Genomic DNA, 27,132 nt, shown 5'->3' on the forward strand with positions numbered 1-27,132 from the left:
TTGTACATTCACATTAAATTCAAGTAATTTCTGATTTGCAAGGTGGAAATTCTATTTTATTTACTGCTGCAGGATGGTAATAATGGAAATATGTTTTTAAAGAAAGATTAAAAATAGATTGTGTAATTTGCCTGATTGGCAAAGTCTTATTTACTAGATCGTGAGAATAAACGGAGGAAACAGGCTTACCAATTTTTGGGGGAAGGAAGTGGACTAGTTCTTAGATCCGATTTGTTTTTGTTAGAGGTAAAATATTAATCTCAAATCTTCCAGTAGCAGTGCTCAGGTATTAAAAATAGCACCCAAAACTTTTTAGTAAACAATATTAAAACACATGGCATTGTACTGAATTTGCTTGACACATAACAAAAATCATATTCTTTTTGGCCAGGGTGAGAGCCTGAATCTTTCCTGTCATTTCTAGATATTTAGGGGTGGTGGTGGAGAGAATGACTTTGCATTTGATGAGGAAGTAGAAATAAGCAGCCATGTGCAATTTTTGCAAGACTGTTTTTGCAATCAAGTGGGAAATCTGTACAGAGGGGGGGGGGCAGACGAACAACTTTAGGGCATTGAATCTGTCACTGCAGTGCAAAAAAACCCTTGCATTTAGTAATTAGCAGGACTGTAGATCTAAATCATTATGAAAAATTCAGTGGGATAAGAGGAATTAGCCCCTGAGAGTTTTCTTACCGTGAAGACAAGAGTCCTGCTTCTTAATCACAACTGCTCCCCCACCCCTGCCAATTCTGCTCTATGCTGCTTCAAAATTCTGGCAGCCTATCTTTATTTCAATTTTCATCCAGTAACTTTGAAGAATCTTTCATACATTTCTGTGTTTAGTCAAACTCAGTTTCCAATGTGATTTACAAGTAAAATCCAATGAGCCTTTATTTTAAAAAAAATTGCAGCTGTGTGGGATGAAATCGGTGTTGGCACTTATGGTTTATCTGTTGCAGTTTGTTTTATTCAAATTACACGATCCACATTCGGTTTTCATCATAAAAGTGAAGGCTTTCGCTGGTGAAGGGAGGACAGCTCTATATTGGGAGTTAGGACGCTGTTCCAAAACAATCATTAGAGCATCCAGACACAAGGCCTGGTGCAGCTTCGCCCGAGGCTCCCTCCCTTCAGCTTCAGAGGCCCTGGAATTTGATGGGCGCGAGGGGGCGTGTTGGAAAGAGGCGGGAATTAGTACTTGACAAGTCAAACGTTTCAGCGCCTTTCCTGACAGCGACCGAGGCCGCTCGGCTAATTTACGCGGTTGTGAAAGAAGCGTGTTTGCTGTGAACGGGGCATTGAACGGGACGGGGGAGGCAAAGCGGGATTTAGCCTTTGGGCACGCTCCGAAACCCAGAAGAATCACGCGCGCCGGGTCTCTAAGGGGGTCTTATGCTCAGTGGCCGCCAGCGGCGAAAACCACCCACCCACCCACGCGTCCCCTTCTCCTTTCCCGCCAGCCAGTGGCCATCCGTTTGCGTGCAAAGTGGTTGAACGTGGCTGAGGCGGCGGCGTTGTTAAACGGGGAGCCGCTCTGGCGATCCCTCCAGGCAGGAAAATCCTGCCTCTCCCCGCGGGCGCAGCCAAAAAGAAAAAAGGAGAAGGAGAAGAGAGGAAAACTCCTCCTCCCTCCTTCCGCCGGGTTTGTGACGGGCCTCGCCCGGCGGTGGCTTCTTCTTCGCGGTGCCTTTGTGCCGCCTGAGCATCTGCTCGGAGGAGCCCTCCCTGTCCTTCGAAGCGAGGAGGGAGGAGGGAGACTCCGGCTGGGCGGGAGCGCAGCGCCTTTTGTCATTCCGAGCACACAGGCAGACGCGTCCTCGCTCGCTCCGCGCTGCGCCTGGCGAGGCAGTCGCAGTCCAGCCGCCGTGGAGGGTCGCCTCCTGGTCGCCCGCACATCCGCCACCTTCGCGCTGCCTCTCTGAAAGCCCCGGTCCGGAGGGAAGCGCTTGGCGGAGGGACCGAACATGCCTATCTCGCCGCTGCGGTAGGAAGGTTGAGAGAGAGACCCGCCCCGCCGGCCGGGGAGGCGCGGGGCGGCGGGGCCCGGGCGACAGCAGCCCTCCCACCATGGAGGTGGGCAAGATGGTAAGGCTAAGGGCATGGCCCGGGAGAGAGGGGCATCCTGTAGCGGTCCCGGAGGACCGGTGGCCAGGGAGCTCAGGATCTATGGCGTTTGAACTGGCCCTGCCTGTGCAGGTGGGTGATCTTGGGATGCTCTCCCAAGTGGGGCACAGGCAGAAGCTCTGAAAAAGAGGCAGATCAGCTAAGCGGACTGCGGGATTCCTAGCTGAGCCTCCTTTTCATACAAAGCCTGGTATGGTCGCTGAGCGGGTTTTCTCAACCCTCCGCGGCGGTTCCTTCGAGCCCTTGACCAAATCCAGGAAACCCTCTGGAGCGCTCTGCTTTCAGTTCGTTGGCACTGGAGAAGGGACTTACGAGCTTGTGGCTTCCCTTCCATTTCCCGGAGAGAGTTTGAGGGAGGTGCTTGAGCCAGGGTTGGGATCACTCACCGTTTTTCATTCCGCTCCTTCCCTGTAACATTTTTCTCTCGCCAAACGCCAGTCTGTTCCCCCCCCCTCTTTATAAAAGAAGGATCCTCTTGGTTGAATAACTTATCCATAATCATTCCTGGCACAAACCACTACCATCCTCTCTCACTCTTTTTGCCCATGGACTTTGACTAGAGGGGGAAGAGTATTTATCTATAGATAGATTAGCTAGATAGATGATAGATAGATAGATAGATAGATAGATAGATAGATAGATAGATAGATAGATAGATAGATAGATAATAGATAGATAGATAGATAGATAGATAGATAGATAGATAGATAGATAGATAGATAGATAGATAGAGGCATGAAGTTTGTAAGAAGTTTGCAGTTTGTTTCTACAGTGGAAGATTGCCTGATGTCTTCCTTTTGAGACACAAGGCTGCTGTGAAAAACAGAGGGAGTATTTTCTTCTCTATATCCCCAAGAGAGCATTTTCTTCTCTATGTCCCCAAGCTAGAACTGAAGTCAGGCCAGTGCTGATTTTGGGACACAACATGTAAATAGAGATATTGAGATATCCCTACCCTCCCTAAGAGAAATGGGAGGAGAGTCCTGCTGCAGCTTTCTGCAAGGATTGGAGCTGCTGTTCCAAAGGCTCCCAGAGACTTCTTGGGTTGGAGGGGGGGGAAGAGTGGAGGTGGGGCACAGGAATAATTTCCTCTCTTGCAATCATAGTACATAAACCGGAGAAATCATAACTGCTCAAACAACAAAAAGAAGGCAGGTTTTATAGCATTGAGGGTCGTTCATGTTGTCTATCACAGTATACATGAATTGTAAAGATTACTGATTGGTGGTTAGTGACATCATACTATTGTGGTAATTAAAATTATATTCTAATTAATATTTTAAGGATGGCTGGATACTACAGCATGGTGTTGACTATGCAGAGAGTGTCTTGGTTAAAGCCGAATGAAAGTGAGTTGCTGGCATGTAGCTTCAATGGATTACCTTGGGCAAAAAAACCTGATGCATTAAGAAGTGGAGCTAATGGAAAAGCATTGTGCTTCATATTCTACTTGCACATTCTGATATTTTCAAAAGGCAAAAATACTTATTAAATGTAGACGACAGAACTAAATATCTGTTGCTTTCTGGATATTCTGCTGTAGTTCAGTAATGCTTCCTTTTTATTAGCTGTATAATACCAGTAGTAGCAATATCAACACGATTCTCTTAAAGCAATGATCTTTATTGGAAAGACAAACTCCAGCTGGTCCTGATACTCAATACAAATTTTTAGGTTTATAGGTGCAAGCTGCAAGTTTTGGAATTTTGAAATTCTGATTAAAAAACAAGTGGATCCTATAAGCTGACATCACAGTGTAACACAGGAACTTACCTTAGCAACAGAAAGTCACTTGACTAATAGGATGTTGCAATGTGTGAGACCTTTTGCTGTGTAGAAAATATATTTGGCAAAAGGATGCCAGAAAGGTACTTTACTGTTCCTATGTCTTGATTTAATATGGATATAGATATAATGAGGAAGATGTCTGTTTTTTTATTTAATAGCTGGATATTATTTGAAGTAGAGATGATCCCTCATTTAGCTGTTCAGGAATTCCTAGTTAGCACCAATCCCTTAAAATCTAAGGAACAAAAATAGATGGTTGGCTTATCGATGTAATTTCCCTAGAGCATCATAACCTTAATCAGAGGGACCTATAAAATTTAATGGGCGACTGGAAATATCATCCTTTAAATTATAATACCGTGTTTCCCCAAAAACAAGACAGGGTCTTATTTTCTTTTGACCCCTGAAATAAGCACTTAGCCTTATTTTTGGGGAGGTCTTATTATCTTTGAGGTGCAGGAGGCAGCAAGCATGATCACCTTATGGCTGCTGCTGTGTTGCAATATTTTTGGGGAGGGCTTATTTTCGGGGGAGGGTTTATTTTAGCACATGTGCTGAAAAGCCCTATTGGGCTTATTATTCATAGAGGTCTTATTTTCGGGGAAACAGGGTAGCTATAATGTTATCAGATTTAGACAAGGCATTTTATTTATGGCCACCCAATATGTGTGAGTCCAGACAGCATACCAGCCAGAGGTGAGTTGCTCCCGGTTTGGCCCCAATTAGGTGAACTGGTAGTGGCAGCGGCGGGAGGGTCCGCGCACCTGCCCGGACACTTCTGTGCATATGCAGAAGCTTCTGCGCATGTGTAGAAGTATCACGCGCAAGCACGAGTGAACCAGTAGTACCGGGATTTGCAACCCACCTCTGATACCAGCCACAATTTAAAATCTAAAACAAACAAAAAACCCAACCCCCTCTCCCCTGCAGCTGTAACAGACAAAATGGAGCAAGCAACTTGATCTGCTTTGTATCAGTTCAGGGCCCGCAAGCCCACTGACAGAATCTTGTCTTCAGGGCTCTTCAGAAAAGTAGCAAGGGAGAGGAGCAATTTTACCCCCTTGGGGAATGATGGTCTGCAAGAAGGGAATCAATACAGAGAAGGCTCTTTTTCTTGGTCCTAACAGTTGTACTTCATTAATAGGTGGAACTTGCAATATGCCCTGTCTTCCCTTTCTTGTGGGCCAGGTAGATGTAACTGGGAAGAGGCAGTCCTTCAGATAACCTGGCCCCAAGCCTTGTAGGGCTTTAAGGGTGTTAACTAGCATCTTGAATTATATGTGGAAGCAAATCGGCAATCAATGCAGCTCCTGCAGAAGAGATAACACATGCACAAATTTAGGCTTGTGCAAAATTGTGCAGCTTGCTGCATTTGTGAGCCAATTGAAGCTTCCAAATGTTCTTCAAGGGCAGTCCTGTGTAGAGCAATAATTGCAATAATCCAAACAGGAGATGACCAGAGCATGAATGACTATGAGAAGGGCCCATTCATCCAGGAATGGATGTAAGTGGCACATAACATGTCAGGGTTCACAATTTTAATCCTTCATTCTATGATAATTTTAATCGTTCATTCTATGCTCAATAGCATCATTTAGTACCATTATTCAGAGGTTGATACTAAATCTTCAGATTAGGAGCCCTGAACCTCAAAGATTGAAATAAATATGGGAGATGCTTTCTCTAATTGCATATATTTTCTTTTTTAAATTTACCAGGATGAAGCAGGATATAAACTGTTGGTATTAGAAAAAAACTGGCATAAGGCTAGAATTATTTTTTCTTTAATGTAGTAATAGAAAAGTAAAAGAAAGTGCGAAAATAGTATAATACATATATAAAAAACAGCTCAGTTTTAAACACAGTATTGGACCTTAATCACATGGAGTAATATTGATTAGTCCTTCCATTTGATCAATAAAGGACCAATTTATAAATAGAAAGTGAATCCATATCATCAACCCAGCATTTTAAATATAAGGTAGTACTGTCCATCAGATAGGGAGACTTCCATGCTGACATCCTTCCTAGATCTGCCCATACTTATCAAATAATCCTAGTAACCCGTTTGAACCCGTTATTATCCTAATAACTGGGTTATTAACCCAATAACCCGTTTGAAGAATTTTGTTGACAGAATTGGGGGGCGGGGAGCCAAGAGGAAACGAATTATCCAGATTTCTTTGAATCAGAATTTAGGCCTGGGCATGAGATGGAGACTGTATTGACTTTTTAGTGACCTTCAGTACATTATTGCCTACCAGGATGGGTACAATGACTTACAGTAGTTCTACACCATGGGTCATTGCAGTCAACAGTTATGGGGCAGGAGAAATTGGCATGTATATATGATGGAGTTATTTTTAATATTTAATTAACGTCACTAGGGGAGATCATTTTTTGGTTCAGAATATATTATTGAATAACCATCAATATGGTTATGATTCCCAGTTGTATCTAAGTCAAGGCAATGATGCAATTGAAATGTTGTTTTGATGTCTGAATACTTTTGGGATCTGGATGGGATAAAATTGCTGAATTTAAATTCAAGCAAGACAGAGTTGCTGTTTGTTCGCCGATGTGTTTTCTCTGCTCCCAAGTTTATTATTATATAAATCTTTTTAAAAGAAGCTGGAAAAAAAAACTTTGTTCAAAAAGCCACAAAGATAAACCTCCAAAGCATATAAAAGCAAAAAAAAATAATTCAATATATATGTCTTATATTACTCAGGTCTAAGACCTTTTCCTGTTTTCATACATTTAACAGCATCTATTATTTCCTCAAGAGAAAAAAAGTGCAGCCACATAAATTACTTACTCTGGTGTAATCTTTGGAACAGTTATTTTAAAACAAACAAACAAAGAATTTCTCCGGTAACCTTCAACTCAGTATTATAAAGTTAAAGGAACAACTGAATAATTTTTTAGATCAGTATCATTAAATAATATGTTCTGAGGCCTGGTAATAATAGAGATAAGATTACTTTGTTGCTGTTTAAATTAGGAGGCTGATAATTTACTAAGGCTTTTCACTTCCTCCAAATACCTTGGCTTACTCCAATTCAGTGACTATTCTACAGCATATACACAAAGAATGAAGTTCTAGTATAGGAAACATAAACTTTCCATTGTTCTAGTATATCTTTCATATATGTCAAAAGTTTCTTAATTTCTTACAGTTCATTTTCCTCAATAAATTGTTTGAGAAAATAATGAAGCAATGTGTTATTGAATTTATTAAGAAAAACAATCACAGGTGAAAGTAACTACCTCAGAGAAAGAAAAATAGTAGTAATTAAAACATTCATGCCAGGTTTTGAACAAGCAACCTGCTGTTTATAAGATAAGTGTTGTAACTATTATGTTCTTATGGCAGTCCTGGTAAAAGTAGCTCTGGAAGGTGCATGGTAATAAATGCCCCTGACACATTTGAGGATGCATTCCTGCTTCTGTAAAATAGGCAATGAACTGCTGGGTTTAGTCCAAAATGAAATAAAATGCATTGGCCAAAACAGACAGGAGTGCTTGAGGCAAGGTGATGGTTGTGATGGGGGAAAACCCAAGGATTGCATTTGTAACAGGAAGGATAAGTCCAGAGCAATGTCCATTTCTGTTCTTCAAAGATCATTGCTGGCCCATCCTTTCAATGGGGCAATTGAGATTCAATCTTCTATTTTCAGAGCTAAATATTTCCAGTTCTTTCAGCCTCCTATATTAACCATGTAAGAGCTACTTTGTGTCTGGATAAATTGCATTGGATTAAATGGTTAATTTGTACTTCGAACAGGTGCTATTCACTTTCTGTGGTGCCGTAGCAGGATCAGGAGCATTTCTAAAAGGGAGAAAGTGAAAGATTGATGTCTAAAAATTATACTTCGAGGGTGCATTTTTGAGATGACTTGGAAGCTGTGTTTGGTTTCTTTGTGTTCGTTAAATCTGCTTTTCTTCCTGCAGTGTAGACATTTCATTACCAGGCTTGGTAACATCATTGGGGCATAAGAATGTAAAGTTTGGTGGCTATTTATCTATGGTAAACTACCCCTCTGTGATGTGAGCTAAGCCTGAATGAAAGAGGAGATCCTGAGGATGTGGGCCTCTTCCATCTGGCAAACACTGGAGGTGCCTGGAAATGAGGGTGGATTTTGTACACAAAGAGCTGCATACTTATCAACCCTACTGTCTGGCACATGATGGATATTTATTCCATTACTCAAGCTTAGTTTAAATGGTATGAATAAAATATTCAGGTTTTTCACGTCTGCTTTTATATTTAGGTTTTTTTTAATGTTCCTTTTAGATTATTTCACTGAGATAAAATGTTTGTTCTGGAAATATTTTTTTACAAAAAATAATTGCCAAAGAATTTGCTTTTACTGTCTTTTATAATCAGATCTGGAACATAATGAACACTTTTCCAGATATTAATATCATAAAATCTGGATCCATGCTGGCCTTTTTTTCTCCTTCTTCTTCTGTCAGTTACATTGTAAGCTGGGCCAGAAATATTCAGGCTGGATGATTGGACAAGTACTGTATGGTCTGTGTCTGCACCCTAAATAAATTATTGTGTGGGCAAGCATTATTATTTGAGAGTACAATGACATGTAATCTAAGGCTTCAGGGGTACTTATGTCCTCTCATTTTTCAGCCTATGGACAATTCTCCTACCATACTCAAAAATCAGTAGTCATTTCCCATCAATTTGATGCAGGAAACATAAAATACCATGCATATAAAAGCATCCAAATGGGTAAAATAGAGGGTGGGGTTTTTTTTTTTTAAAGTCTACCTTTCATTATAGCTCTCAAGCACTCTCAATAATGTTAATATTGCCTCCAAAAGGTTTCCTACCTCACATTAGAAAGTTGGAAGAATAGAGAAGCATCCAGTTAGTTTATCGTGCATTTCCACTGCATTGCTCTTAACCGTGCAGTTATTAACCAAGCTGTCCACTTGACAGCTTGTGTGCCACCCAGATTTGGCATTGGAGAGAAAAATTCTTTCCTTTTGCAGGATTGGAATTTCCACCTGTTCTTTGATGAAAGCCATTTTGTAATTTAAGTGTGCTTTCTATCAGTTCGCTTTGGACAGTTGGAAAGATGGCAGAAAGGATCTGGGTTATGCTGAAATGAAACCTGGAAGTATAACCAAGCTAGAACTGAAGAACAGTCCTCTACAACTGAGGTTCTTAATTCTTTATTCTTAATAGCTTAGGTACTCTGTACTCTATAAAAGGAAGCAGTGTTCACTGTTTATTGTCTCTGAACTTAAATTTAATCTGCAGGTTCCCCCTTTCTATTTCTGAGTCTACAGACATCCTCAGAAGATGTAATTAGCTGACCCAAGATTGTCTGCTTCTAAAGCCAGTCACTTACGAATTTAATCTTTGTGTAGAGCCAGTAGTGAACATATCCTTCCTTGACCTAACTATGTCTGATTTTCAGCTTAGAGTTCATGAGCATGGATTGGAAAGTAAGCCATCCAATAGGACTGCCGTGGACAACTTTTTGGTGGCTGAAACAGATTCCTTTTTCATCTGGCAGCCAAATTACTGTGGGTAGGAAATGGTTTGGTGATGCAGATGGTTGGGTTCAGCCTTCTCAATGCTATTTGTATCCGAAAATCAGGAGGAAATTGCACTCAGTTTATTTCTGCTTTGCCACTGAATTTTCAGGGATTTCTGAGCATTAAAAAAAAGGGGGGGGGACTTTTCATGAGAATCCGCTCTAGGATTCAGGAGCGACCTTATATTTGGGTTCAGAGTTGCCTCTCAAATTATATACATGTTATGACTAGAAACTCAAAAAGATTTAAACCAAACAAGGTTCCCCCCCCCCCCGATCTTATAATTAATAATAGCAACACTTCAAGATGTTTCTGTAAAGAGAAAGAGGCAAAGTGCTGGCATTGTGACAGCAGAGATTTCCATATTTGTGTTATACTAAGATCTCTTATATGGCTTTTCTCTGTTTGCGGGGGAGGGTGGAATAATTGAAGAGAAGGAGGAATATCCAGTGTTTGTTTTTCTATTGCCATCTAGCTGGTGAAGAGGGGGGGGGCACATGTGTGTCACCTCACACACAATATTGTGCATGTTGCAGCTGATAATTGCCTTTTTTGGAACCTGTTCCATACAGAGTTGTTGAAACAAGAAGTGCTAAAGAATGAAGTTATTGTGGCTGAAGATTGACCATTTCCCTCCTTTGTGAGTTATGGAAGCTTTCAACCCTGAGAATGTCCAGTTCTGTATACAAATCTAGGAAAGAGAAGGCTGGTTCTTTAGTTGGTACAGCAGGAAGGAAATGAGGCTTCAAAATTCGCCCTTGCACCCCATAGTCCCTCCTCCAGTTGAGTCAGAGAAATCTCATTCACAATTCTGCAGCTGTGATTAGAATTCCTCCAAAGGAAAGCTTTTTCAAAGTTGCATTTACAGTATTGGCTGTCGACTTGGTTCGCCAATGCAGCTTCCTTTTTCCTTCCTTCCTTCCCTCCCCCTCCAATTGATAATGTTCTTTTGTAAGATGTCAGGGGAGGTTTAAATACTTCATAACAAGGCAAAGGATCAAGATCTCTGTGGTTTTAAAAAGAGAACTTGATGACTTTCCAAAAAATATTTCGTCTGAGTTTAAATCTAGACTCCACTTGGCAGAGCCAGGGAAAAAAAAACATTCTTAGCTTCCTAAGAGGCAGGATCCGGTTCTCAAACATTGCAAATGCCCAAGGGAACATTTCAGATTCCCTGTATAAGCACAGTGGCCCAGCATTAGGAGGGATTTCATTAAATGTTTTAGTTTTTCAGTGGTTAGATGCTAAAATAAGAAAGATTTCTATAATGTTCACTTTGGATTTCTGAGTCATGACTATTTTCTTCCTATGTCAGAATCCTAGAAGTTTGTTAAAAATGAGAAGTTACCCTCCATTCCATTTACTTGGTTGTAAATTAATCCATTATTAATCTTTCCACTTTCTCTTTGGTTTATAACCACCTATGCTGTCGGTCACATGTTCAAATCATTTTTGAGTATCCCAAAACAAAAGACTGCATCTCCCAGTATCACAACAGGACATGATGATCCTGATATCCTATCTTGGTCATTTTCTGAGGCTTTTTGTTTTGGGCCATTCAGAATAGATTCTCCGTACTGTAGCTTATAGCACAGGAGTTATTGAGTAAAGACATTTTTAAAGGCATTTTAAGTGTTGTAGCAATAAAATGAGGAGAACCAAGGATACTGTTAATGTTTTCTGCCTTTTTGTCTCCTGAGTTATATATACCTTAAAGGGGCATTTTCACTATGGAAATCTGATTTAAGATATACTGTGTATTGTCTATGTCTTCCTTAAATGGCAGGAAACTATACCATTGTTTTTTAAATCATTCTTTTGTAAGCAACTGCTTAGGATCTATAAAATAGATCTGGTTGTGCTCTTGCTTCTTCTGCTCACCAACTATGACATAGATGGTTGAACAGTCTGTTTTGATCCAACTTAATAACAGCAGATATCAAGGCTTGGGAATCCATCTGACCCTAGACTAGACCCTACTGATTTGTGAATTAATCTACTGTGAAACAATGGATATCCAATGTGACAATATGATGTTTAAAACACTGTATTTTTTTTTGCAAAAGATGAAAGCAAGCTCCAGTTCCTTTTATGATATCCAAATATGGAGCAAAGTAATGGACAATGCTGAGTCATTTGGGGTGACAGCCTTAGTTCTCTTTGACAGGATACAAAGGTGGCAAAACATATAATTACTCCTGTGTTTATCTCCATCGAGAGACCTCACAAATAGGAGAGTTGTTTTCTAATTGTTGAAATTACTTGTTTTTTTTTCTAGGCGCTATATACACTAGTGAAAAATATCCCTTCATTCCATATTTGTAAAATATTAAGCGACTCTAAAGTGAGGTGATTCTGAGATTATCCAAGATTTCTTTTTTTTTCGTGGAAACAGTTACCAATGAATAAAAAAATTATCAAAATAAGCTTACAGTATTTTATGAAGGCAGTTTAAATTTCTTTGGAACTGCTTTCAATTGTATCTAAGCCCAAACCTGCTGGCTTACATATAGACAAAATTGAGAGACTTTCTCTCATATCTCGGCATAGTTCTCTTTTCACCCAATTCCTTGTTTTCTAGTGGCAGTTTTCAGCACATCATTGGACAACAGTAAGTAAGCAGGTCTTCCTACATATTAGAGCATATAAACAGACCAGTGCAATCTACTGTGTGGTTCTTCCACTTAAATATGCCATAAATATGAAGTTGGTGTCAATTGGTTGTCATGTTGCATCCCCAAAATATTAGTATTCATTCATCAGTTTTTGAACCGAACACAGCTAACCTTATGTTTTTTACAAGTGGAAAATATGGGCCTATAAATTAACAAAGTTGGCACAGTTAGAGCAATAATTACTATCAGCCTGACAAATATTTGCCTCTATGCTCTTGCACCAGCCAAGATGGGCTGATTTTGCCTTCTTCTAGCCTAGGAATTCTTTTTTTTTTACTCTGACTGGAATCTTTGCATTGTTCTAAACAAACATTTCTTGGCACTTGCTATATATGGCAGCCTGCAGTTGCTTCCCAAAAATGTGTCCAGGAATTTGCAGATTATGGAGGGCTTGGTGTGAGGATGGGTTTCTGTCTCGATATGATCATATTCTCTCTTACTAACATTTGTCTCCTCTTCCTTCTCTCTCTCTCCTCTCTCTTTTAAAGACTGTCAGCATCAACAAGGCCATTAATGCTCAGGAAGTTGCTGTCAAAGAGAAACATGCCAGAAATATCCTTTTAAAATTAGAACTCTGGAAAAAGGATGCTGAAGCTGGAAAGGTGGGATATATCTGGCTAGAGTCAAATTCCATCATGACATGCCTGTGACAGATTGGAATGAAATACCTGCATTATAGTTTGAAAAGGACTTGCTCCTAATTTTTCTTTGTAGAAAAGTACATTCTGTGACAGTGTGCACACACACACACACGAAAAAGAATATGTGAGCAAGATTTGAGTTTTAAGACACGCACACATTTAAAACAAGTTTCTCCAAGATTCTTAGCTTGAGTATAGCAGATCTTTACCCTGAGAAGTCATCAGTTCCTGGAATAGCTGAGATATTTTCTTACATCTGGAAGGATAATTGACAACTCCTAATGAAAGAAACTCCAGCTTGGTATGGATGACATAATAACTACAATAGATCAGAGCTTTTTCCTGTGTATCTTCAGGCTAGTTTCCCATCTGGAGTTCTGTAATTCTTATCATGTTGCTGGAAAATGAAAGAAAAGGATATATCTGTGGATTTAGTCCAGTAATATTAAGATAGATCTGGTAGAACTTGATTTTCCAAGCCTCACTTCCATCCGGCTCATTGACACTCTTTCTTCACGTTATTCTATACCCTTTGTGCTGCTTTTCTCTCATTTTCCTTAGCTTGTCTCTCACCATGCATCCTGGGAACACACCACGAAAAAGGAGCCCACACCTTCTGGTCTGTTGTAAACCGCCTACCCCTTTCCAGCAATGCTGTCCTGTGCTGGAAGTTTTGCCATGTCTTCCACAAGCTTCTCCGTGATGGACACCCAAATGTAAGGATATATCCTTTCTTTCTCTAAAACTTTTGGGTTTTTTAGTAAGATGAAATAAGTAGCATATCTCAATATAATGTCACCAATAAAATCCTAAATAAACCTGGTAAAATCTAAACTGTGTAATAGAAATGACTTTAAGAGATAGTAAGGGCATCTTTAGATCAAATAGGAGGAATATAATGATTAATTTTTGAACTTGTTTGTTATAGAATACGTTCAGATTTAATATAATAATTTCTTAATGTAATGAGCCATATTGTTTTAACAGTTTGTTTTGCTCTACACAAACCTCATTTTTCAATTCTTGAGACTTCACTTTATGACAGTTGCAAATACTAATACAATAAAGACATAATGTTTAATCATGGTTAATATTAACTAATGTTTGTTGTCTTACTCCAGATTATAATTCTAAATTCCAAATCCAACAAAAAGAACATTATTTAAGATATTGAACAAAACTATCCCTGATGATACCAGGAAATATCTGTACAATGAAACGTACAAAGCTGGTGCTCTGGTTGTTTTCCTATGTGCCAGTTAAATATTTAAACATACCCATTATTGCAAGATCTAAAACCACTTTCCAGTTTATAATTTATAGCCAATCCTTAATAGTAGCTCAGATGTCGGTATATAAGAGGCATATAATAGTTATTGAAGCAAAGCCAACCATTCTTCTCTCTACATGCCTTCCCCTTTTCTTTCAGTTGACAATACTAAACAGTCGATTAACCTCTTAGATTCATTTTTTCCTGGTGGTTCTGTTGACCTGGAGGCATTTGACAGCTGCTCAAATAGCCTATTTCCCTTCTTTTTGCAGGTCTTGAAGGATTCTGTGAGATACAAGAATGAGCTCACTGATATGAGCCGCATGTGGGTAAGTATTATTTGTGCCTACAAAGAACTGCTTCTCTTAGTAATAAATTTACCTTTCAAAGTTCTTGTTCATTTTGAAATCAGGGGAGCATAGAGTTGTTTTAGGCCATTTGGGTAATGTAATATATTTTCTGAAAATTTAGGCTAGGGAAAGTCCACAGATCTGTGAGCTGAATTTAGACAAATGTGGCAAATTTGGCCATGTTGAGGATGGAAGATATAGCATGTTTTGGTGTGTTTGTTTTGCTATTTTTTTTATTGAATCCATACCGAATGGGAAGCAGTATTTGCATTGCATGTCCTAGCTGCTAATAGTTTCCTAGCTTTACTGGTCTGCCTATCTTTTTCTTGCTGGCCAGTTTCTTGAGTGTTTAGTAGCTCTGAAGAAATGCTAACTCGGGTGAAGGAAGGGACTACACATAAGAGTGTGTGGGTTTTCCTTTAAGGGACACTGAAATCTTAGGATTGAATAAATTTTGTTAACTTTTTTAATATTTAGAAAGAAATAGATTAATTTATTATTAACTGTAATAAAAAACAAACTGGTACTCAAAACCTCTCTTCCTATCCCTACTCTTAGCAGGTGTGTTAGAGGTCTCTGTGCCAATTTAGCATGTAGACTTTTCTCAAGCGTTGAAAGTGTTAATTGCCTTCTGGATGATATTAGTTGCAGCACTATTTCACAGGTTTTTATTTTTATAACTAAACAGGATACTATATAGAGAATTAAAAAAATGTATAGCTTTATTTTAAATATACTGTTGTAGCTTTAACAGCTATTTGCACAAGAATTTGATGGGTGAAAGGTAGCTAAGTAGAGAATATATGTATCTTTTTCCTCTGAAAAGCGGGAAGGTATAAATGCCGAGGAAATTGACCCATTGATGGCAGCAGTAGACCCCTGCTTCTGAGTTTGCCCCAAAATGCGGGCAGTTTGTAAGGTTCTTAAAAACTATTTCTGCATGGCTGATAACTCCCTATTACGATAAGAGTGTTTTGGTAGATATGGATATGGCCTAATCAGCACAACATTTGTGGAGATCAGTGATAGACACTGTCAATGATGCCATACCAGTGTGGATAAGAGAAGAAAAAGTAAAATATACATTTAATATATGTGTCCTGAAATAATGGTCAAAGTGGTTATGATACATTTTACACAAAGGGCTATGAACTATGTTCTCCCCAGTTTAAAATATTGTGCAAGTATAGATATTAAGACAGAGTTCTCCAGCCTTTCCAGCTTTGCAGATCATTGGGGGTTGGGGAGGGGGGATGGTTCTGCATGAGGGGTGCACAAGCGCATGCTGCTCCATTTGCACGAGTGGCAGGCATGTGCATCCACCACTCATGTAAGTGGAGCACATGCATTGACCTGCTGCTTGTTCAAGTAGGGATGCACACGGGCTTGCTCACTGCTTCAAGCGCCCGGTTTTAAATTTTTCCTGGCCCAGTAATGGGGCTGGGGATTGGGGACCCCTTTATTAAAAGTTTAATCCAGCCTTGCTATTTTTTTTTCCTTAGGGCCATTTGAGTGAGGGTTATGGACAATTATGTAGCATCTACCTCAAATTGCTGAGAACCAAGATGGAATTCCACACAAAAGTAAGTTTTTATTTATTGCTTCTGCACTTATCTTGGAGAACAGGGTATCTCACCATTTTCTTTTTCTCTGCAAAGCCCTTTGCATAGCTATAGAGACCAGGGGATAAACAGTAGCCTGAACTTGGTGTCCAAACTAGGTTAGAAGTAGGAGCAACTTCCCTGATGAAAACCATAGAGTTAAACTAATTTATAAATAAGATTCCAGAGTTTTTAAGAGCATATCATAGGCTTTATTTGTATCATTCATTTTGAAGAAAACAGAATATTCTGGAATATGTCTGTGTAATTTGTAGTCCTGGTTGCTTTTATTGAAGGATATAGTAATCGGTACTCTTTTGACTGCTCTGAAGATTTGTATACGGTACTAATTTATTGATCCCATAGATAATGTGCTAGAGAGAATGGTCTACTACATTCTAAATGTTGTTTTTTAATCTGATTATTATTTTTGCAGTATACTCCAACATCTGATACAGGCTGGTCTTGCTAGCATTTTAATATCAGAATTGTCTAATCAATATCTCTGCCTGCTTGAGCAGAATTTCTTCTTTCACATACAGAGAAAGTTTTCCCCAAATTTCTCACCATAGTATTGCCTATTCTCATGATTAATACAGCCAAATATATTTCCCCTATATATCTTAGAGGAAGATATGGATCAGTCATTTCAGATTCTCTGATCTGTAAGTGTTGTGACTCCAGGTACGTGATTTTAGATTCAGAATGGTTGATTATAGGAGGATAAAGAGGACTGTGATACATCCATACGTGTGTATATTCACTTGTAAATAAAGCACATATGAGTGAATTATGCATAGCAGTGTGGTTGGATCCCCCCCCACACATTATCTGTCTCTTATCATTGGTATATGTTATCCTCTTAATGTTATCCTATAGGTTTTCCTTCACTTCTTAACTTGCATTGTAGTTTATATTATGATTAGCTCCAGGCCATCCTATTTGACTCAAGGCTGTATCACATTTGGGAGTGGAGATAGCAGCAGGTATTTATAGAATGGAATGTGGCTACTTGGAATAGGAAGTTTGGATTGTATGAGCATCTTCATAAAGGCAGGCCTCTGATTTATAAGCCGTTTCATAGGCTAGCAAAGTGCAGTTTACATGTATGCGTGAGAGAAGGTAATTCCCTCTTGTGGTTGGAGGATCCCTGTGAATAGAAGAACAGTAATGAATTACTGCTTTTGAATCTCTGGCAAAGCACCAACATATCCAGCTGTCTGGATTATTTAATTCTTTTGAGATTCTGTTTCCTTAAAGCCTGCATTGTAGGCGAGTCTTTGGTGTTACCGTTTTCTTATTTCTTTTGGGATTGCTGTTTAGGATTCCCTATCATTAATAAATGTGCTTTTTTGTCTCCTCTGCATTCCAAAATGAGATTCAATTTAAGAATAGAGTGAGGGAAGGAGATATATATATGCTTCTTCTATATATAAAGCCTTATAAATTGGTTAAATTGCCCGCCAGAGTTTTTCTCATCCCAATCATCCTCTTTGCTTTTTGGGCACCAGAACTCAGATGAATCTGAAAACAGTAATATGCAGGAGCATGTTATCCAGACCTGCCTTGATCCAGAGCCTTAGTACTGTTCTTAATCTTTGTTTCCTTTTATGTAGAATCCCAGATTCCCTGGAAACCTCCAGATGTCAGACAGACAGCTTGATGAGACGGGCGAGAATGATGTGAATAACTTGTAAGTGCTACTTGGTGGTGCGAATTATGGGGCAGTTGTGGATTTAAGAAAGCACAATTCGTTTGTGGGGTTCTTTCTCAGGTAAACCAGAAAGATTAAAAATCAGGTTGTATGCAGCCCCTGTGGGCTCTTCCAGAGTTTTCCTTCTCAATATTGTTGGATTGCTGTGTAGAATATTGTTAGTTCTCTCTTGGACAACAAAGCCACAAAGTGATTCTGCCAAGTTGAACCTTCATTTTATTTTGTAGGAGTCTCTATTCAGTCTCTTCTTTCCATTTTAGTTTCCAGCTCACTGTGGAAATGTTTGACTATTTGGAATGTGAACTCAACCTATTTCAGACAGGTAACGTTTTACAGAGGACAACAATTTTAAATATTATAGCAAGATACTTTTCAGAAATTGTTTGTTCACTCTTTGTAAGTTCTGACACACACACACATTTTAATTTCTCTAATGGGGATTGTGGCTTATAAGAAATGATCCTAAACTTTCTTCTGTTCCAGTGTAAATAAACAAGCAATTCAGTTGATGGTAGAGAAAACTGAGGTTAGGAAACTAATTATGTTACATATGAACCCCAATTCCCAGCATCCACAACAAGATGATCAATTCTGAGATATCCTGAGAAATTTAGAGGCGTTGAGAGGGTTGTGAAATCATCATCTTGACTAATATGAAAAAAATATCATGTTTCTGCTCATTGGTTAAATGTAACCTAAACAATAAAATTCATATATTGTGAGGCTAGGCAGTTGGATTATACAGGCATCTTGTTTGGCTTTTTTCCACATAACCCAAAGCCTTTTTCAGCTGCAGATTTTTGTGATGCTTCTGTGCTTGTTCTGCAGATAAGCCTAGCATCAAAAATAATATTTTAACATCAGTGTTTCATAATTTTGTACACTCCAGAATAAGAGGAGTAAATACGTCCTTTCCAGATGTTTTAGACTATCAAGTAGGCTTCAGACTGGGAAAAGGATCCTTTCCCTGCTTCTCTGTCTCCTCCTGCTACTAAGATGGGTACCTTGCATATCTTGGTTCATGACACAGAATTTGCCTACTTCTGATGTGTGGCCACTATCTGTCCCTTTCCACATTTGTTCACTCTTTCTCTTGAGCAACAACAGTCGCTGCAAATTACTTAGCACTCTGAATCTCACGGAACAGACTTTTGCTCTCTGCTACTGTAGGCGGTTCTGTAGAACCGTGAAAGATGTTTTAATAACGTATAGTTCTTGACTTTTACTGTTTAGGAATTAAATCAGTTCTTCAGTTTTTAATGTCAGTAAATCCTTGCTCTTGGTTGACATTTTTTTAAAGCTCTTTCTGCTCATTGCTTGTACCCTAATCATGCTGCATGATTTCCAGGCCCTCGTGTGATTTTTTTTTTTTTGTATTCTCATTTTTTGCTTTCCTTGTCATATACATTCAGTTCTAGGGCAGATTGGGTGGCCCAGGGTCAATGACTTCCATGAACCTATTTGTGTACCCCAAGTTTATAATTGAGACTGATGTACTTTGCCTTGGAGAGCTTTGACAGCTAAAACAAGTGTCTTTAACATTTGCAGAGAGGTAAAGCAGCCCTAAGATCTCTAGCTGTTTCCCCCTCCCCCCCAACACCCTAAGTCAATATTTCCCTTGTTTTTAACTTCACCTTTAACTTTTACTCTCTTTTTTGGGAGCAATTTCCCTCAAATTTAACTTTGTTAACTTTTTTTATTACTACTCTGTAGATTCTGTGGCCCTCTTTAGAATATTGTTATTTATGGCATTTCTGGAGGGGATTCCCCCTCCCATGTGATTAGAACATGAATTTGTCCACCCTGTCAAGATAATTGAAATAATCCATGGTGCTGGTGTGGTTCCCCTTCAGTGTTCAGTTCCTTGGACATGTCTCGCTCTGTGTCGGTCACAGCTGCCGGGCAGTGCCGCTTGGCCCCTCTGATTCAGGTCATTCTAGACTGCAGCCACCTCTACGACTACACAGTAAAATTGCTGTTCAAGTTACATTCCTGTAAGTACAAATTTATCTATTCCTTTTTGTCCTGAATTCCATCACCACTTTCATTCTTTTTTAGCTACTGTAATTAGGATGACCAGGACACCCCTTTTGATCACCTACAAGGTGGTATTACTATTCAGTGAAAAAATGTCCTTAATTAATCATATTTTGGTTTTGTTTAAATTTTGAAATTGTTTCACAAACATATTTTAGAAATACGATCTCACCTGAGATGGGCCAGTATTATTGTTTTCATATTGGATTTGTTTCTTTACTTTTTAAAAAGTTTCAGTGAGGGCAGAGGAAAGGTGATAAAGTAAGATATAATTAAATATGATGTGAATTATTAATTCAATCATTCTGAGTGTCTTAGAACATGAGTTATAATAGGAGACGGTGATGGTTTTTACCATATGCAGTATATCACAAAGTAAACTGAGAGACCCTCGATCTGAGCTTAAGAGAAAGGGTTTTAAAGGCAGAGGATCTAAAGATCCGTTGTAGCATCGTGCAACCTGAAAAGATAGGCATTATATATATACTGTATATCAGTGTTTCTCAACCTTGGCAACTTGAAGATGTCCGGACTTTAACTCCCAGAATTCCCCAGCTAGCATTCGCTGGCTGGGGAATTCTGGGAGTTGAAGTCCAGACATCTTCAAGTTGCCAAGGTTGAGAAACACTGCTGTATATATTTAGTAATTTATCCATCCTGTCAAGACAATTGAAATAATCCATGCTGCTAATGTGTTTCCCCTCAGTGTTCAGTTCCTTGCACGTTTCTTGCTCCGTATCAGTCACAGCTGCTGGGGCAGTGCCACCTGGCCCCTCGGATTCTCTTGTTTGCATGTCCAAACAGATATGGCTAGCTGAGCCATCCAAATATTCTGCCGTTCACTCTTTTTCTTGATATCTTTTCTCAAGGTCTCCCAGCTGATACACTCCAAGGCCACAGAGACCGTTTCCTGGAGCAGTTCAAAAAGTGAGTGAGTGTGGGGGGGAAGGGGGGGAGTTGTTTGTTGAGATGAGGAAGGAATAGGAAATATGTCTGTAGGAAAGTGGTCACTATGCATTTAAATTCAATAGGCTGTTTATACTCAGCCCGCTGAATATAAATAGTCAGATGTTTTGCCTGATTGTTGGATATGACACAGTTCTCAACTTTGCAGGAGGCAAGGTGTTAGAATGAGTGAATTTGGGAAAAATATTATGTGAAAAGTAGAACTAAACATAGAATCAGAACTAAAACACAGCATTATTCTATTTCAAGATAATTCCTGCTCTTGCTTCAGCTACCCTACCAATCCAAAAGATTGGATAAATTGAATAAAGAATTCTCTAGCAATCCATTACTGGTACTCCTCGGTTTACAACCACAATTGAGCTGAAAATTTCTGTTACTAAGTGATACAGTTGTTAAATGAGTTTTGCCCAGAGGTGGTATTCAGCAGATTCTGACCAGTGCTGGAGAACCGGTAGCGGACATTTTGAGTAGTTCGGAGAATCGGTAAATACCACCTCCAAAAAAAAAATACCACCTCCACCAAAAAAAATGAATCCCACCACTGGTTTTGTTTGTTGCCAGAACTGTTAAGTGAATCACTGCAGTTGCTAAGATAATAACACGGTTGTTAAGTGAATCTGATTTCCCATTGACTTTGCTTGCCCAAAGGTTGCAAAAAGTTTTCACATGACCACAGGTCAGTGCAACCATTGTAAATATGTCACTTGATCACATGAACATGGGGATGCAGCAACAGTTCTAAGTGTGAAAAACAGTCATAAGTCACCTTTTTTTAGTGCTGTTGCAACTTTGGTCATTAAATGAACTGTAGTAAGTCGAGGACTACCTGTGTTTTGTGTGCTACACACACACTGGCTACCGGATTTGAAGTTTCTAAACAGATTTCTACTTTCTGATACTATAAATCTTTTGAGTATAAACAAACTGATGTTTTGAACCATTGATGTTAACAATGGTTCTTAACAATTGATGTTTTGAAATAGCAGTAGCAATAGCAGTTAGACTTATATACCGCTTCATAGGGCTTTCAGCCCTCTCTAAGCGGTTTACAGAGTCAGCATTTATTGCCCCCATGGTCTGGGTCCTCATTTCACCCACCTCGGAAGGATGGAAGGCTGAGTCAACCTTGAGCCGGTGAGATTAGAACCGCTGAACTGCAGATAACAGTCAGCTGAAGTGGCCTGCACCCTAACCACTGCGCCACCTTGGCTCAGATCTGATTTATACTCATGATATTATCTATATTTGGTTATTGAGTGTAAAGTGGTATTGAGTTCACTTTTTTTAATCACAAAGTTTCCAGGGACCTCCTGCTGCAGTTATGGACTCTAATTAATAACATTGGAGAGAATTTTCCCCCTACTCCTAGCTCCTGAGTCCAACTTACACATTGTACAGCAGCTGCAATAAAGCTATTCTTCCCTATAGAGGTTCAGCATCCTGTTCCTAAAACTGTTCCGATCTCTTTTCATATATGCATTATTTAATACTTACGTCCCCTCCCTCCCCCAACAGGCAGAGTAATGTGCAGTCTTGGTCGTAGCCAAGTACTATCTGGATGAAAAATTGCTGCGTGCTGCTCCCCTTCCACCTTTGTAAATCACAAGGGCGTTGACATTCCCTCCACAGCAATTTCAGATTTATTGATTTATTTTGGCAGACCATAAAAATGTATATAAATAGAATTGTGAGACACGTTGCGTACAAATGTCCCAAATAAATAACTAAATAATATATACAAAAAAAGTAGAGGTCATAGAAAGGAAGGCTTATTTCTTTTTGTGTGCTATGGTAGGGAGATTTTTATTTTTCAAGACCAGTGGCAATGCTGGGAGAGGACACCAATTAAAAAATATTTTACTTTCTTCTATTGGTCAGCTAGAAGGAAAAAGGGAGAGCACTCATTGGATTATGTTCTCTGTGATCATTCAATTTACAAGTAAAGGGGTCTGTAAAGGGGGCGTGGATAAGCGCACCAGCGTGCCTACCGTCCCTGTCTTACTGTCCCCATTTATCTGTATTTACTTCCTTTGTTCATGTTTATGCTTGTTATCTTATACATGTTTGACAGACAAATAAAATAAAATAAATAAATAAGTACCACAAACATTGGTAAATGTTCAGTGTAGTTTATCATTAGGATGATGTTGGCTATGCATTTAATTTCAAATTGCCTCGTGAGGGAATGAGTTGTGTAAATTCTGATGGTGTGGATGTGCTCTTTCATAGCACTATCTCACAGGTGTCAAAACTCGATTGTGTCACGTGACGTATCGCGTATCGTATTTTTTTTGCCTTTGCAGAGCAGGGGTGGGCGTGGCTTGTGCGCCACCCATCCAACCTGCTGGCCGCCAGTTTGACAGGCCTGCGCTATCTGATTAAGGAATCTCCTTTGAACTGTCTTCAGAAGGAATCAGCCCTGTCAAAATAGACTCCATACTAGCTCCCAGATGAGCAAGTCCCCTGATCAACACGACTTCTCATTTTATTGTATTTCTGTTTCCTCCTCATTCAGCTCATTGTAGCCATTAAATCAACAGTTAGGACTTTTTATTTTCTATTAACAAATGTGTCCCTTGAAGTTACATCTTTATTTTCGTCATTGACCAGCATATGGAGAGTGGGATACAAACAATAATGTAAAAAAATGTTATTTTAAAAAAAGATTAAAATGTACACACACAAACACATATATCCCGATATAAGGAGGGGGAAGTACACAAGATTAAAAAGCATAAAAGACACACCAAAGTCTCATTTAAAAGAAAAAAATCCATAAAAATATAAAATGTATATAAATGTCTAAAGAAGACTCTAAAAAATTCTAGGGGGAGAGGTAGGAATGTTAGATGAATTTAGGGGTTAATAAAAGTTAATATGCAGCAAACTAAATCTGCCACAATACAAAGCACTTTTTAATAAATGCTCGTTAAGACTAGTTTATGACACAGGCTTCATCTGACAGATTTTAAGCATTGCTGTGCAAAACTTGGCAATATTATATGTTGTAGCAGGATTAATACTATATCTTCAAGCAGCCGCTGGGTAAAGAATTCTCTTGTTTGTCCTGGGTTCTCCCTCCCCTCACAGTGACGGTGAGGGGAGGTAGTACCAAATCAATTTTGACTCCTGGCAATAGCCGTAAAGTACTTTTTTGGCAAGATTTTTTGAAGTGGTCATTTCTTTCTTCCTGGAACTGAGTGAAAGTCACTGACCCAAGGTCACTCAGTGGGTTTTGTGCCTAAGTCAGGAACTCATACCCTGGTTTCTAGCCTAGTGCTTTAACCCCCCCTTATGGCTTTCTCCCCTTATTTTTATAGGATTTTAATAAAAATAAGAAATTGTATGCTTATTTTGTGGTTTCACTTTCTTGACACCCTCTTTATGGTTCTAGGTTATCTGGATATGTCTTGGAGACCTGACCTTCTTTTCATTTCTTATATATGTCCTTTTTTGTTTCAATATTATTTTTGGCTGCTTCTTTCCTTATTTTTCCCCTTAATGGAATTATTTTCAATTATGGTTCTAGTGTGTTTAGAACTTCTCATACACCTTGAACTCTTTCATATTTAGTTTCTCTAATTCTACTTGTGACTGCTGTTTTTATTAAAGTCCACATTTTCCTATACTTCTTTTTAGTTCTACTAAAAATCAAGAACTCCAGCATTACATGGTAACTTTCCTACATTATTTCTGTTACTTCCGTGTTAGCATAAAGACAAATATAGCTGATTCTTCATTTTCCAAAATAGAAAATGATTAACAAGGCAACTCAGGAATTTCCTGGAGGGACAAACTTGGCAGTGTGTTTCCCAACTGGTCAAAATAATTAAAATCTTTTAGCACGTTATATCTTTTTGGAAGATTTTCAAACTGATCATTGAAAGGCTTCCTCCACATCTTATCCTTAACTGGGCATACCTGTATGATAGCAATTGCTTGATTCATTCCCCACTTATTTTAACCTAGATACTCCCTCCAATGCTGCCATATAAATTTACTTGGATGTTTAAGCAGGACAAGTCAAGGGTTTATTTTAATTATTTCTGTCCCTTTTGAAACAAATAGTATCCTTTAACTGTATTTGAATTGTGGGCTCATCCCCCTAGGATTTGTCAATGACAACTCTTTAATCTCTTTAATTAAAGAATTTAATTTATTTAATTAATTAAATTAATGCTTTAATTTTTAAACTATATTATTATACCAATATGCTTTTGTTCCTTTATGGTTGAGTAAGCCAATACTGAGAAAGGCACTCAGAAATAGTGGTTCTTGCTCATATTTAGAATTTTTCATTCCTATGCTAAGCTTGCCAGGGCTTTCCCAACTAAATATGAAAGGGTTCAAGTTATGTTGAAAGAAGAACCCAAGATAAACGCTATTGGAGGATTTGTAAACAAAACTAACCAGGATATATGGACAATGATCACCTACTGTTGTTGATTTCAACAGCTGATATTCAAGCTATAGTTCCTTTTAATTTACTTGAATATCATAGGTGATTTTAGTTATAATATTATGAAAGAGGAACAATAATATCTATTTATATCATATGCTATAGTATTTATGTTTATACCACATGAAAGTGTTCTGACCCCCTCCTCCATACAGTAACGAAAGCCGAGACAAGCTTAACTAGAATGTACTTTTAATAGCAAGAAGCCAAAATCTCGGTGGCTGAAAGCCAAGCAAACAAACAGACGAGGACCTTGGCAGCAAGTCAGACAAACCTTGGCAGCAAGTCAGACAAACCTTGGCAGCAAGTCAGACAAATCTTGGCAGCAATCCAGCCTGCCAAGTTAGTTACGTTCTCTTTAGTCAATGTATTGACTTCTGCAAGAGGGGAGTGTCACAAGCAGTCTTTTTTATAGTCTGGAGAGGAGCCTAGTGACCACCAGCTGAACGCAATTACCTCCTGTAATTGCGTAATTGTTCCTGACGCCGAGTAGCTCTTCGATGGCGTGCATCCAGGAACAACTCACTGCTGGCTTCTGGATCACTCTCCCTTGTCTCCTCCCCACTGCTCCAAGGCTCAGGCACCAACTAATGGCCAACCAGTCTCTCTGCGCCCTGCTCAGAGTCGGAACCCTGTCCAGGATCCTCCAGAGCCAACTCATAGGGCCCCTCACTGTCGGAGTCTGGTGGCAGCTCCAACGGCTCCTGCTGGGCCACAACATGAAAGTAAGAACAATTAATCAATAGAACAGTTTGCCTCCCAGAGTTGTGGATGCTCCATCACTGGATGTCTTCAAGAAAAGATTGGACAGCCACTTGTTTATCATGAAATATGTTATCCTGTCTTGGGCTCCAAGATCCCTTCCAGTCCTATGATTTTGTGATTCTATTTATTGATATATGCATGCACATATTCAATTTATATGGCCACACACATTTCAAACAAGTGTTTCTGGAGGAGCTCATAATACTTTTTAAAAAGCAAACAAAACAAAACATGCAAAATAAATAGGTGGAAACTGAAATAAGAATAACAGTCATAGATGCAAATACAACACCAAAAACTCCACAAGACCCCTAATACACAGAGTCTAACACACATTGTTTTGTATATTATGGATTCAATTCATTTTTCCATTGGCTGCTTTCTAAACAATCTTGAATCTAGTACCAAAAATCCCCAGAAATTTGGATTCAGTTTAAATAAATACAAAATTCTATCAGTAGGACAACATTGGGCCCCAGTGTTGTTATTTGCTGAGTACAATGAGTTGTCTTGCGAATCTAAATATTACACTGAGTAATAGGATGGGTCAATAGGCCTCTACTGCAATTGTTTTGCATTATCATTTCTACATTGCTGCTATTTAATGTCTCTTCTCTGACCTTGAATGATCATCCTGATTCTGGATTGCCATTTCATTTTGCTTCCCTCTGAGTCTGACAGACTGCACAGATGATTGTTTAAAGTTTGCTAGACTTTAATATATCTTTCCTTAAATTTTACAGACTGAAGGATCTCTTGTATCGCTCCAGCAACCTGCAATATTTCAAAAGGCTGATTCAGATCCCACAGCTGCCTGAGGTGAGGATCCATGACTTTCTGTGAATGTCATCCATAGAGTTGCTATTCTCACTTTTGTTCATAGCATTTATGCTGAGGCTGCTTCAGCTATGACTTAAGGGACTTGTATGTCATAACTGAACTATGACAGTTGGATGTATGAATAACAGAATAAAAGGGACCTTGGAGGTTTTCTAGTCCAATCCCCTGCTCAAGCAGGAGACCCTATACCATTATAGACAAATGGCTGTCCCAATTTCTTCTTAAAAACCTCCTGTAATTGAGCTCCCACAATTGCTGAAGGCCAGCCATTCCACTGGTTAATTGTTCTCACTGTCAGGAAATTTCTCCTTAGTTTAAGCAGTTCTTGGTTTTC

At 39.1% G+C, this 27,132-nt stretch overlaps 1 protein-coding gene across 3 annotated transcripts in view; it reads left to right on the forward strand.

Annotated features, from left to right (window-relative positions):
* HIP1 (huntingtin interacting protein 1) overlaps window positions 1-27,132 on the forward strand; it is a 60,708-nt gene that overhangs the window by 17,993 nt on the left and 15,583 nt on the right. For 2 of the 3 annotated variants that reach the window (XM_032215776.1, XM_032215777.1), the window contains exons 2-10: window positions 12,641-12,704; window positions 13,367-13,509; window positions 14,336-14,392; window positions 15,916-15,996; window positions 17,631-17,707; window positions 17,989-18,050; window positions 19,582-19,722; window positions 20,635-20,692; window positions 26,702-26,777. In XM_032215776.1, coding sequence (XP_032071667.1) covers window positions 12,641-12,704; window positions 13,367-13,509; window positions 14,336-14,392; window positions 15,916-15,996; window positions 17,631-17,707; window positions 17,989-18,050; window positions 19,582-19,722; window positions 20,635-20,692; window positions 26,702-26,777 — 759 coding nt within the window. Of the gene's footprint in view, window positions 1-1,666; window positions 2,086-12,640; window positions 12,705-13,366; window positions 13,510-14,335; window positions 14,393-15,915; window positions 15,997-17,630; window positions 17,708-17,988; window positions 18,051-19,581; window positions 19,723-20,634; window positions 20,693-26,701; window positions 26,778-27,132 lie in introns of those variants that run through there. The other variant, XM_032215778.1, reaches the window with a different exon arrangement.

The sequence above is a fragment of the Thamnophis elegans genome, chromosome 4, assembly GCF_009769535.1.
Source record: "Thamnophis elegans isolate rThaEle1 chromosome 4, rThaEle1.pri, whole genome shotgun sequence".
NCBI lineage: Eukaryota > Metazoa > Chordata > Lepidosauria > Squamata > Colubridae > Thamnophis > Thamnophis elegans.